The following is a 14,407-nucleotide window of genomic DNA, read 5'->3' as shown; positions in this document are numbered from 1 at the left end:
CTAACGCATACCTACATTAAATTTAATTTAAATGGTTAAATAGTGTGTAAAAAAAAATGCTAAAGGCCTCAAAATGGCTTTTATGTGTAGTTTTTTATCATTAACTATAGATAAATGTCTTATAAACCACAGAATCAGAATTTTCTAGAAGAAAATTGAAGAAAACATGAAAACAAGTTGGTTTTTTTTACAAAACATGAAAAGAAAATTCTGACATTGAATCACTATAAGCAGGTTATTGTCAATTGTAGTGTAGCTGTAATGTACAAACTGTCATGGTATGTTATTCCTTTATGTGAGCCTAACACGGGCCTTATAGATTTAAACGTTGTATTTTTGTATTACAGTAATTTGCTATCTGTTTACATTTGGTATGATTTGAGAAACATCTTAATGTGTGTGTTTTATAAGTCTCTGATTTGATTAAGATCCCTCCCTTGTGCCTCTTTTATAAATAGAGCATTGATGTGCTTGAGTACATGGGTTTGTGCTATTGGTAGTTGTTTCTGGGTGTTTGTTTATTGTTACTTAATTAAAGATAGACTGCCATGTAGATCCACTTGTCTGAACATTGCAACTGGAAGCAACATACTGTGATAGTGACTGATACTCTGATGCAAGTTCCAAGCAATTTTGATGTAAAAGTACACGCTTCTCTCAAATTGTTCCCTTCAAAGTGACAATGGACTGAGATCTCTGGATGAAAACAGTGTGTATAGCAAATCTTGGCATCTATGGGCATTACCAATGCCTTCTGAAGTAGCCAACAACACTCAGTGCCATGAAAACACACATTCACTGTATTCTACATGAACATGCACTATAAATGGATTTCCTCGGTGGACCAAAAGAAATAGAGCACTTTTGTTTGAAAAGGGTTTTTCTTTGATCTTTCTATGTTGTGATAATGCAGATGTCCTTTTATTTGGTGTGTTCTAGAAGGATGTGATTAGCATTGTTTAGATTATGTCAATGTCTGTCTACCTCAGGACCAGATCAAAGCTCGACCTGGCATCCAATCAGGGTTGTTCTTCTTGCCATGTGTGCAGTAAAATCCCTCTTCATTACAGCTTTGTAACACAGTGTGTGAAAGTGTTTTCTCAGTGTGGATTCAGGCACAACTCTGTACGCGTCAGTGTTCTGTGGCATGGTGAAAAAAGAATAAAACAATTTACTATTTTATGCATTCTGTTTCATTTCCCCACACCTTCTGGTGTCTGAATGATAAGACACTGAAATGGATTATGGGACGACCCGAATATGTTTCCCTATCTATGATTACTACAGTCTTAAATCAACCTGAACATATCACTTTTATAGCCTTGCCCCTAGGTTGGACAAGGGCCATAATGCTGCTGAGCCCACTTATAGTTTATTGGCTCCTGCCACAGCTCTTTACAGTCTCAAGTTGTTTAGAGTTTATGTGTCATCTGGGCAACTTGCGCCCAGCTGGAGCCATTCCAAGCACTCTGCTGACCTTTGATGGCACTGTTCCAGAGGCGCAGCTGGCCTGGGTTTTATTCCAGATGTGGAAGGAGCTAAGCATCAGTATATCTGGCCTGCCACTGCCAGTACACTGGCATGCCCATGTGACAGCACAGTGAAAGTGACACTATGGTGAAACACTGCAAACACAACGCCGCTCCTCTTCATTACAGGTAATGATGGCAGCATTTACCAAAAATGTGTGTGTTTCTGGGTTTTCATGCTCACCAAAAGCTTCAAGGGCTTGAACAGGTTACCATGCCAGTGGAATTGGTTCCTTAGATTTTCTTTTTTTCTATCATCTTGTCCCAATAAAGTAGCCACTGAGTAAGCTGTAGACTTTTGTAAATTGTGTAACCTATTTTCAAGCTACATGACTTCAACCCTAATAGCTAAATTCCAGCTCACAATGTTTACACTCTGTCTAGCTACAACATTTACACTCTTTCTAGTTTCCTAGCCATATGACTTTTTTAGCTTACCCAATTTTGCCACGGGGATCATTAAAGTTTCATCTCATTTTAGCTATATGACTTCAACCCTATCAGCTAATTCATGTTCACAATGTTTACACTGCTGTTCAGTCGTAAAAAAAATTTTAAATGGTACTACGGTAATATTTTGGCAATCCTTAACATTGTTGATGTTTGAAACTATTTAACTATGCATGCAGCAGCAGGTACACAGCTCTAAAACGCTCACCTGAGACCTTTACAATACACCCATTGTCATATACTGTTGATCACTGATACTGCCAGAACAGATGGGGGTTAAGTGCCTTGCTCAAGGGCATTTAGAGAGTAGCTGCTGAAGGTGGGGAAAGATCTTGTCATTGACTTCATCCTAGATGTTTCCAGTTGATCCAGGAATTGAACTGGCAACCTTCTGTTCTCAAGCCTTTCTTTCTAACCTTCTCCAACCTTCACTTCCACAATGAGAACTGAATGCAGAAATATACCGTATATTTAATTCTGACGGTGCAAAAAAATGTCTCCTCTGTATCCCCCTCGACCCAATCCAACCCAACCCCTCCTTCAGCCCAAGACCATGCTCAGTAGAGTAGCAGATTGAGTAGGAGCCAGTGTTAATGTAATCTCCTCTGTTTAATTAGAGTGAGCATGGTGGGCAGCTAAAGCAAACCACATTACCCGCCATCTGGTGGGGAGCAGCTCTGCTCTTACCCACCCTCACTATCATTAGCCTCTACAAGACAAGACACAAACACATACATGACAGCTATTTATTCATCCTGTCACATTCAATACAGACACAACTGCATACCATTTAGCAGATGTAATCAGGGCATACTCATGCTTAGGCCTGTCACAAATGTCTTTTCATTCGATTACAGCGTACACTGTAATTCCAAACCTAAGATACTTGTTAACTATTGAATAACAGAGTTAGAATAACACAATAAAAGCCATTCTTATACTGTCCAGTGCAGCTGCTCTTACAAAATAGTGTGTGTCCCATTTTCATTTTCCCAATGGTTAGAGACTCATCAAAGTGGATTTCAGCTATGTTATCAACTGTGACCTCTGACACTGCTGCAATTTATGGAGAGCATGGCAATTATGGGACGACAACACATTCCACACATCCAGGGAGGAAAAAGTCCAAACCTTCAAACTATCACCTTAAAGTTAATATTTTAAAATGTGTTTGAACATAGGATTGCTGAATAATTACACCGAAATCTACTGCTCCTCTTTGCAGGTATTGTAGAGCAAGGTTACCTTCAGCAGATTTGAAAAAATAAATAAATCTCCAAGTCTACCAGAAGGGGTCAGTATGACACCACAGCTGCCTTCCACCCCCGACTGCAGGCATGGCTTCAGTACTGGGGATTTATCGCTCCACAGAAGGCAGAGCCCACTGGCAGACAGCACAGGAACACACTTATCGAAGCACAGAGGAAAGCCAGGCAGAGGCACTGTGGTGGGAGAGAGGGGGTATTCTATCAAGCAGAGAAATGCCTCTTTCTCTTCTAAGAATAGAGTCTGGAGGAGGAATCACCATGCTCACACTTGCTTTGTTTGGTGCATAAAAACAGGTAGAATATCTTCAGTTTCGAAGCTACTAGCCGAAACGTTTCTGCATGATGTCTTGTATTTGCATTTATAAAAACGTTAAAAAAAATGAGAACATACAAGGTTTGGAAAACCTACTTCTTTTTGAGTGCGAACCATCTTTCTTTCTACTGAAGATTTTCTAAGAATAGAGACGATATAAGGAGGTACACAGGTCTGAAAATTCAACACTACTGCCAACACTATCGCCGAAAATGTGATGTAAGCCACAATTTATGTTACTCTGCAGCCCCTCCAGGATTGATCTAATGACCATCTCTGCAGATCTTTGCCCTCACCCTGTGACAGCTTTCAGTGGGCTTTACTGCTTGAACACATGATGATGATGATCATGATGATGATTGTGTCGTGACAAGGCACACACGCAGAGCCCACAGTCACAGCCGTGCTTTGGGAACGTTAACAGGTTCCACCGCAGAACATGAAAGCACAGACAGGACTCTTCCTGGTGTATCATGGTAATTTCCTTTGACACACCCCAACATGACTTCCACAGAATTTGGATCTCATGTAAATTTAAATGTTTCATGTGTAGACATTAGACTAAGAAAGTTATAATGCTCATCACAACTGCCACTGGAATGCTCATGCAAAACATGCCGTTGCCATGGTAACACATCAGCTGTCTGAGTCTCATGTGCCAGATCAACACTGCTGACAACATTATCAAACATTCTGTGGCAGCAATTGTAAGTGTACCAGCCAAACGATCATTCAAGAGTGTAGATTTGAATGGGAATGACTGTGCTATCAATTAAAATCCGATGGGTTCCACTCTGCCCCGTCTGTCTCTGCGGACAGTCCAGCCGCTGACGAGAGGTCACAGCCAACTGCATCAATGACATCAATCCTCATGATGGCACCGCACATCAATGAATCAGTTTTAAATGCCTTTTTGGTGGGCTGTATTCTGGCAAAAGCTGTCCAGGCCTAAAAAAAAGGAGCTTCCCTCTCTGGTGCGGTCAGAACTGTGGGATTTCAAGAGGGATGAGAGGCTGCTGCATCTGATGTTCAAGGTTTGGACCCTGGAAGAGGCACACATACTAATGGCTGAGATAAGAGCAAAGCTGATCAAATCTCGCCACACGAAAGAGGGCGAGTGCATCCCCTCAGAGCAGAGAGAGATAGATCTAGGTCCAAACTTGGCTGGAGCCTCAGATCAATGTACACGAATGAATGAATGAATGAATGCAGTCCACTCTGGGGCATCAGTGACAGCCCCATGTAAGGTGATAGATTTGAAATTGTGGTCATGTTGGAGGGATCAGTCCACAACTCAGATTTGTATGCCTATAGGGTTCATAGGATACATAAGACAGTGGAAAATATGACACTGGTTCATTTTTCTGTATACTCATCAGAATCAGAACCAGAATCACATTTATTTCCGTCAGGTACATTTTCACATACTAGGAATTTGACTTGGTGAGGTTGGTGCAGTGCAATATACAAGCATTTAGACAGACTAACAAGCAGCAATCAAGCTTTACAAATAGAATTTAAATATCAAACGTCAGAGACAAAGAAGACAGAAAGAAGAGATTCCTGAAAATATATACAGTAGTCACCACAAAAAACAGTACTAAAAAGTACTAAAAAAAACAATTTTTTTTTTATATGATAACTAGGAACTACAGATTATGGCATACATAACTAAATGATTTCTGCTTTATGGAAGAACTGATGAGGTACACATGTATCCATGAACCAAAATGGTGACTTTCATCTTCCCCAAATTATTCTATTGTGATTCCAATAGCTAACACATAACACATTTAAAGTAAATTATTGATCATACTTACACATATGATACATTGCTATGCCTCACTGACCCAGAAGCCTCTGTTCCTCCCTTGTTTTGTTGTCCCTTGATTTTATTAAATCATTTGGCAAACTCTCTGGCTACACAATCAACTGGGGTAAGAGTGAGTTCATGCCTTTGTCGGACAGTATAGACTCAGATTTCCTTAATGCTCTACCATTTAAACTAGTATATGATCACTTTACATACCTAGAGCTCAAAATACCACAAAATCCCAAACTCTTATTTAAACTCAACTATGTTGATATGGTCACAAAGCTTAAACTGAACATAGAGAAGTGGAGGATTCTGCCCTTATCTATGGTGGGGCGTATCAACGCAATCAAGATGATGTCTCTTCCTAGATTTTTGTATTGATTTCAGAATCTGCCAATCTTCCTGACTTCATCATTTTTTAAGAAATTGGACTCCATTATCTTTCCATTTGTTTGGGGATATAAAGCTCATCGCATATCAAAAGCGCATCTGCAAAAGCCAACAAATGAGGGAGGCTTAGGCCTTCCTGTATTTAGGAACTATTTTTGGGCGGCCAATGCTAGGACTTTGACTTACTGGCAATGGGGATTCCCAGATGAGACATCATTTAACAATCCTCCCCTGTGACTAAACATTGAAACTACAGCAGTAAAAAGTTCCTCCCTTTGTACTCTGCGGTACTGCTTTTTTTCCAAGACAGAATCCCCAGATAAATTGATTGGTAATAATTTTATTTTAAGAAACTCTCTTAGGATTCTGAATCAGATAAGAAGTGTTAACAAACTGCCAAATGTTTCTATATACACTCCTATATGTCATAACCATTCCTTTTTTCCATCTCAGACGGATGGGGTGTTTGCTGTCTGGAGGGACAGGGGACTTGCGACCCTTGGAGATTTATACATAGACAAACAGTTTGCATCATTTAATCAGTTGAAAACAACATTTAACATCCCTAACTCCCACTTCTTTCATTATCTCCAAATTAGGCATTATGTCAAAGACAAAATCTCATATTTTGAAACTATGCCAGAGAGTTGCCCATTCTACGAGCTCCTGCAGCTTCCTCCAGGCTCCAAACACCTGAGATCTCGCTTTGTGTCTCTATTTACCACCTCTGTATCCACTAACCATCTGAAAGAAGCCTGGTCCACTGAGCTGAATCTTGAGGTGTCTGACAACATTTGGAATGAAGGATTGACTAGAATCCAAACTTGCTCGATTAATGTCAGGTACAAACTGATTCAATTCAAAGTCATCCATAGACTCCACTATTCAAAGACCAAACTACACCAAATGTATCCATCGGTTTCTCCATTGTGTGACAGATGCAAAGGTGCAGAGGGCTCTTTAACGCATCTTTTCTGGCTCTGTCCTCATTTACAAAAATTTTGGTGTGAAATATTCCAGTGGTTTTCCGGGGTCTGTGAAAAGGACATTCCCCCTGATCCAGAACTGGCACTCTTTGGATGCTCAGAGACTGCTTTAAGCTATACATCTGAGGAACAATTGGCATTGATGCTTGGTATGGTAGCTGCTAAAAAAATGATTCTAACAGATTGGAAATCACCTACACCCCCCTGCTTTCAGAAATGGCTCACCAAAATGATCATAATCATACAGATGGAGAGAATACGCTTCTACAACTCTAAAGCGGCCAATAGATTTTTGAACATATGGGGTCCATTCATTGACTGTCTCAAAGATAAATAATTGTTAATTATATTCTGTAGTGATGCAACCCTGTACTCCTTACCCTTTACATGGTCTCTTGTAATACCTGACTATGTAACTTCTTGAAAATTGCTGTGAACTATATATATATATATATATATACAGTATATGTCTGGCAGCTTCTCTTTCTCCCTTTTTTTCATCTTCTCCTTTTTCTTCTCTTTGTCTGTTATTTTCTGTCTTATCTTGTTTACATGTGTCTTGAATATAAAACTGAAAAACTGAAAATAAAATAATTAAAAAAAAAAATATTGATCATACTTGGCTGTCTCAGAAAACAAATCAATCTCAGTGCAACAGTGTTTCACCATTAGAGGGAGACATCTAACCACAGTGGAATCACCAAACACAAACACACCATATACTCTCCTATTTTACCTCTTCTGTTTTCCTCTGCAGGAGGGCAATTCAAAACATTATCAACCATCATTACCCTTATAAACCCAATAGTATGAATTTCAGCCCATAGCCGTTTCTCTGTCAAATGCAATTCATGCTACTGTTGTAATGCTCATTACACTGTGTTTGATTTCCAAATAATTCCATATGACACTGGTTAGATGGGCCAAATAGATCTGGGACATTTCTGGGAATCTGCTTTGACAGTAAGACAAGGTGGAATGCTCTTCCTGGCAGATTTCCCCTTCACCTGCTCTCTGACTAATCCCATACCAGACATACAGTATGGGAGATACATACTCTTGTATCAAAGGTACCTTTGGCTAACCCAAATTCTAACAGGGAAATTAAATTAGACATTTAATTTCCGTAAAAATTCAATATGTCTATAGTGAAATCTGAATGCAGTTGTTCAGTCAAAACTTCACAAGAAGAGAGGCTTTGACCTCCTTCTATTCCTGTGAGTTCAAAATCATTTACCGTTTCAATCACCATTAGCAAATAATGCATGTGCTGTTGTATTTCAAATCCCTATCTCATCTGTTATTTCTTGGAAAGCCATAATTAAACTCAGGTTTTCCTTTTCAGAAGCCACCCAATTAGACCTATCTATCTTGTACAAAAAAGGCTATTTGAAATGAAGAAAAGCGTATTACTTAAAGGAAGGACAGGGGAAAAAAGAGAAAGTCTCATCTGTCGGCGGGTAGACAGAACAGAGTTCATTTTGTTCTTGAGTGCCCCGTTGAGAGATGATACCTTTGGATTCCAAATGACTGGGATTGACATGATATGAGACTTTTCAACAATCCGCAATTATGACCTTTGCTCAGAACCTACAAACTGTCAGGTAATAAAGTTCTTGGGTGAAATGGACAATCTTTTGGCACAGGTAAAGGTGTTACCTAGCAACCCCCCCTGTCCTATCAATGCTCGGCCTGGAGGTATCTCTGGAGATGCTCCCCCCTACAAAGACCTGGTTCAGCTTGCCTCCATAGGCCCCATGACCCCCTTGGACAAACAACAGCCTCATTCTCTGCACCACTGCTGACCTCATTGTCTCTTTGTGAAGGGAAAATCCAGAGTTGCATTCTGTTAAATGGCAAATGGTCCACCACCGGCGAGCGGACCAGACCTCTACCTCCAGCACAGGCCTACAGATGAACACTAAAGAGCCGCTCTCTCCTCAGGACTATACACAAGGAAAACATGGTAAGACACGAGACACCAACTTCCATGCTACAATTTCCTCCATCTGTTCAATGTATGCTAACAACAATACTGTACCTCTCTCTCATTGTCACCTTCAATGGCACCTTCTGTATGTATGGTAACAGATGTTGTTTACACATACAGTATTAGCTCCAAACCTGTATAGCCTATTTTTTTATTTCAGCAGTGACAACTTTAAATAACCTGCTCTACATTTTTAATCAGATGTTTTTTTATTCAGTTCATGTACATTGTATGACCTAATGCTGTATAGTTGTACTGAATGTGTAATCATAAATGGCTTCTCTGCTCTATCCAACTGGTGCTAATTGTAGAGACCCAAATTACATGTTTAGGTACCTTTAAGTGCTACGGTATTAAGACATGGGACCAGATGGTATTTAGAGAGAATTTGTAATTGTATAATACCAAGTCTGTATTGCACATCTATAGATAGCTTTATTATAATTACTGTAATACTCCCAGCGTTGCTTATGGAAACAGCTGCTTCTCGGAGAGTTAACCCGACAAACACATAGGCTTCACAATCCAGAGTGATAAAACATTTCCGAAAAGTAGGAACATTCTGAAAAAATTATCAGACACTTTAAAATTACCCCCATATGAAAATTAATCAACACACACAATGCAATACTGACGTGTAAGGGATTTTAGGTCGCTCATTATGCCTCACACACTTGGGGATATGTGACACATACACCTGTACACACCTACAGTTGCGACTCCTTACATCTGGACGGGTCAGTCATGTGCCTAATATCCAGGTTTACAATGTTCCTAATTAAATCTGATAGAGTCTGACGTATGTGCTGTTGTTGAGGAGCAAATTGAGGAGCAAAAATGTTGTGTCAAAGAGGCAAATTTGCCAAAACTTTAGTGGAGAAAATGAGATATAATGTACCTACTATGATCATTACAGAGTCTTGATGGAGACACATTATCAGTGATTGAGAACCCTGCAGCTGTCAGTCATCCTTTCCACTCAGAGAAAACGGCAGAGGTGGGAGGGGCCAAGGGAGTCCAGGGCTGCCATGCTTGGATAAAGGGGATTCATTCTACAACCCACGGTAAGCCCCAGTGGTGATGGGTGTCAAACCACAGGCAATATAGCAGGAATCTTACTTTATTGGTGCACAAACCAAGGTGAGCTACGCTGTCTCACTAGTTAAAACACACAGTATTGCATGTCCAAAAATACAAGGCGGAGTATGACTTTGCAATTCATTAAACCATTACCTCTGCAGTGCATTGATCAGAAGGTATGACACTGCTTCCTTACATACATGCCATTGTGCAGAGTTGCTTGTGAACCGTATTGCATCCATCTCTGTCCCTTATCTTGCATATTGTCAGTGTGCTCATGTGCTTAGCTTGGTGCGTGCATGGAGTGCGGCTTATTATTTTCTGCCACTGTCTTACTGCTGTGTGTCAGTGTACTGTATGTATCAGCTGACATTTAACATTCTTTTCAGCTCGTATCTGGGATCAGATAGCACTAAATCCAAGCTCTTCTATTGCCTTAGCTCATAGACTGGTGAGACTGCTGGCAGCAGTGTGTGCAGTCGGACTCCTGGGAGGCTTAGCTGTGGGTGTCTGGTTTCTAGGTGAGTTATTGTGCTCATGAAAGAATCACTAAATGGGCTTAACAGTAAGGTAACCGGAAACTGTAAACTAAACTGTAAACGAGTTACAACAACTCTGGCTACTGTACATTTGTAGGTCAACGCTACTTTTCAGTGTGTTCAGAGTGTTTTTAAACTTTTACTTCAGTATTTTTGGACATCAACATTTATTTAATTGAATCTTTTATAAATTAAATATTCATCATTCCTATTTTTTCTGGAGTAAGATTTATTTGATGTAATTGTGATGAGAGCATTTATTAGAACTCTCATACCAGCATAACTGATACTATAGCTTTGTTGATATGGGTTAAAAAGGAAATATCCCCCAAATTTTGGCTGATAAAGGTCCATCAACTTATTTTCAAGGACCATGCCAAAATGAGTAATCCATTAATTTGTGGAGGGAAGATTTTGGAACCTGCAAAACATCTTGATTTTTGCTCAAAAGCAACAAACTTGTTGAGTATTGTTTTAGTGAGCTACTCTTTCACTTGTGCTATTGTCTGCTTTTACTCTTACTTGAGTAAAATTTAAATTAAGGAGCAGTGCTGCTTCAGTATTCTTCCCACCTCTGCTTGATAGTATTTTGCTACTGTACCAGACAGGGTTTGTCTGTTCTTTATGCTAATTCTGTAAGAGATACTCTGGAGTTTTGTAACATCAGTTATGTTCAGTTTTCTGAGGTGGTGAATGAACATGTTAAGTCTGCCTGCCTACCTGGCTGATTGACAGCCAAATTCATTATAACTTTTCCATATATAGTTAGACTTCTGCTGAGGCCTTCCTCCTCCCAGAGTCCAGCAGGGTTGGGAGACACCAAGGAGACGTCCTTCTGCAATGTGACTGAGGATATCTCTGTGTCCGACCCCAGGAAAGGTCTGTGTCACCTTAAGTCTCTGGTGTTCGTTGGAAGCATGCCCTAGTTTCACTGTCATATGAGTAAATGGGCAGGACAAAATTCTGTGGTTGCTACTATGTATTTAATCATAGTCAACGGAGTAATGGTTCATATCTGAAGAGGTTTAAAATTGAATAGTGACAAAATTGTTGTGCAACAGCTGTTTCTTCTAGCCCTTTGGTCACTCTTGAGATATGCCCATTGACTGACATCAAAACATCACACATAATGATCTGTTTGTATTGACTACATTAGCATAGATACCAGTGTTTTTCCTACTCATTTCCCACTCAAACAAGAGGCTAGTTCATTACTGTTGACTGAGCTTGTCTCTGGAGGGATTTTCAATCAATCAGGTTCAGTGTTTTACAGAATCAGCCCAGAGAACTCTCTCCTGGAGATCCAGCTGGAGAAGCTCTCCACCTGGCTGCCCGTGTGCTACGAGAGGTGGAACTCCTCCCTGGGAACGCTGGTCTGCCGTCAGCTGGGCTATCTGAGGTTGGTCTGCTGCGCTGACAGGATCACACACCACCTCCCCATAGCTCTGGGTTCCTGACACTGATTGAGAACCGAGCGCCCACTCAATAACTTACAGTTTAATCTTTAGCCTGTGTTGCCAAGGTTGATGGCTTGGCTTATTTATGGCCTGTTAATACCATATTTACAAGCTTGCTTCATGCCTCACGGGTCTGAATTATCTTACTACTGACTCCCACCCAATTTGTATACTTTCTCTTTCCAGACTGACCAAGCATAAAGGAGTGAATCTAACTGATATTGGGCCAAACTATAATGATGGCTTTATACAAATTACCTCAGAACACAAGAACAATCTGGAAAATATGTGGCAATTCAGGTAAGGCAATTTGTCTGAGTACATAATACTTATAATGGTGCAGAGAAAATTATGGCTACTAACACATGAATCATGCATCATTAGTTAACTCATTTATTTTCATCTAGGGGGAGCTGTATCACAGGGAAGGTTATAGCTTTGAAATGTTTTGGTAAGTTTAACATAACTTTTTGTTTGACTTTGCACCTAAGCTACTTTAACACCAAGCCCTAGTTCCATAAATAACTCAGGAAAACGCTACATTAATTTATCTCTGTGTAGAGTGTGGAACACGAGCCAAGTTGCCCAGGATAATAGGGGGAGTAGAGGCCACGTTGGGGAGGTGGCCCTGGCAAGTTAGCCTCTACTACAGCAACCGCCACACCTGTGGAGGCTCCATCATCAACAGTCAATGGGTGGTCACAGCCGCCCATTGTGTGCACAAGTAAGGCCTTACCAGGACTAAAGGTCAGAGGTTACGGACTCCACAAAGGAGAGTAATCAGTTATCAGCAACTGAATCGCATCAAACAGAGAAGGATTCTCTCTCACTGGTCTTTGCTTCCTCTTTGTTTGTTCCTCAAATGTCAGCTACAGGCTACCTCAGGTGTCCAGCTGGGTGGTCTATGCCGGCATTGTGACGCGTAGCTCGGCTAAAATGGCTCAGCACACTGGATACGCTGTGGAGAAGATCATCTACAACAAGAACTACAACCACAGGAGCCATGACAGCGACATAGCCCTGATGAAGCTGCGGACCCCTCTGAATTTCTCAGGTCAGTCTGGTAGCCAGCTTTGCATGTAAAGTGAAGTTCAAAGTGGTTTTATAATAATCAAAATGTTTGTCTTTTGTTCTAGATACCATCAGGCCTGTGTGCTTGCCTCAGTACGACTATGATCTTCCAGGAGGGATGCAGTGCTGGATCTCCGGATGGGGCTACACACAGCCGGACGATGGTACGGCATTCCTGCACTGCTGTAAAAAATAATTTACATCTAAGCTGAATTCACACATCATGACAGATTGTGTGGTGACACAATCTGTGACTGCAGCTTTATATGCGATTCTTCCTCAGTTCACATACCTGACACCCTGAAAGAGGCGCCGGTTCCGCTAATAAGCACAAAGAAGTGCAACAGCTCCTGCATGTACAATGGAGAGATCACTCCACGGATGCTTTGTGCTGGATACACTGAGGGAAAAGTGGATGCATGTCAGGTCAGCTGAATGCACCATCAGTTCCTTGCAGATACATTTTTAAAGATTTATCTGCTTCTCTGTGATTTGTTTTTGATGAAGCCTTGACATAATGAAAGCCTGTCGGTCTGTAATGTCTCCTCTGCCTGTTCCCTCTGCAGGGGGACAGCGGGGGTCCTCTGGTTTGCCAGGAGGACAACGTGTGGAGGTTGGTGGGTGTGGTCAGCTGGGGAACAGGGTGTGCCGAGCCCAACCATCCTGGGGTTTACACCAAAGTGGCTGAATTCTTGGGCTGGATCTATGACATGATTGAGGTGAACAGACATGATCCAATCATACAAATATGTTTACTTGAATGGAAATATCAGAGGGCCCTATAATCATCTCAGGTTGGCAATTTTGAAATTGCATGATGCCAAATAATTGAGTGCTATTACATAGACAATATTGTTTCTCTTTGCAGAATTACTGAGGCGGGATCGTGAAGGACAAGAACATACCAGCAGAGGATGCTGCTGATATTTCCTATTTGAGACATTTGAAAATCATAGGCAATCTTTTTTCTTTCTTTTTCTTTTTTTTTTTCTTTTTTTTTTTTTACTATAAATGTCTGTCATATAATGTACTGTATTGATACCACACATACTCCAGAGATTAAAAAGCATTTTTACGTTATATTTGTCATGTACTGAATATAAATTATGCCTCCAAACAGACTGTGTCCAGTTTTATCATTGACCTACAGCCCTTTTATTGTCTCCTTTTCCCCGCCAGGTGGCATTTGTGTGACGTTAACCCCTCAGCTAGTTTCCATAGCAACAGGGAAAAACATAAGTTGGGTTTTGTCAGTACCGGATACCAAGGTGCATTGCAATATTGCTGTTATATTATTCTGTCAGTATCTTTAATATATTACAGTTTCTTCCTATATAGGGTTCTTCCTAATAGTTATTAGCTGCGCTTTCAGTTACAACTAAACTGTCGACAAGCTAACGCTAGTTCTCTCGAGCTAACGTTAACTTTACTTAGCTAGCGTTAACTCGTACACAATAACGATTTTCCAGCTGTTCTGTCTTGCCGTACGTTAGCTATTGTTAACCAGTTAACCTACCT

At 40.6% G+C, this 14,407-nt stretch overlaps 1 protein-coding gene across 1 annotated transcript; it reads left to right on the top strand.

Annotated features, from left to right (window-relative positions):
- Positions 1–6,402: 6,402 nt before the first annotated feature.
- Positions 6,403–13,924, top strand: tmprss5 (transmembrane serine protease 5). The gene is made up of 13 exons (XM_071527623.1): positions 6,403–6,495; positions 9,659–9,806; positions 10,263–10,343; positions 11,127–11,240; positions 11,625–11,760; positions 12,005–12,118; positions 12,226–12,269; positions 12,380–12,542; positions 12,688–12,872; positions 12,955–13,053; positions 13,173–13,315; positions 13,456–13,608; positions 13,758–13,924. The coding sequence occupies exons 1-13, from the start codon at positions 6,403–6,405 to the stop codon at positions 13,764–13,766; spliced, it is 1,482 nt and encodes a 493-aa protein (XP_071383724.1). The 3' UTR covers positions 13,767–13,924.
- The last annotated feature ends 483 nt before the right edge of the window (positions 13,925–14,407 follow it).

This window comes from Centroberyx affinis, unplaced genomic scaffold (assembly GCF_046629955.1).
Source record: "Centroberyx affinis isolate AG114_WGS23_722 - 3 ecotype Tasmania unplaced genomic scaffold, CSIRO-AGI_Caff_v1 ptg001549l_1, whole genome shotgun sequence".
NCBI classification, from domain to species: domain Eukaryota; kingdom Metazoa; phylum Chordata; class Actinopteri; order Beryciformes; family Berycidae; genus Centroberyx; species Centroberyx affinis.
The sequence above is the reverse complement of the archived record's forward strand: the minus strand, read 5'-3'. Positions and strand labels throughout refer to the sequence as shown.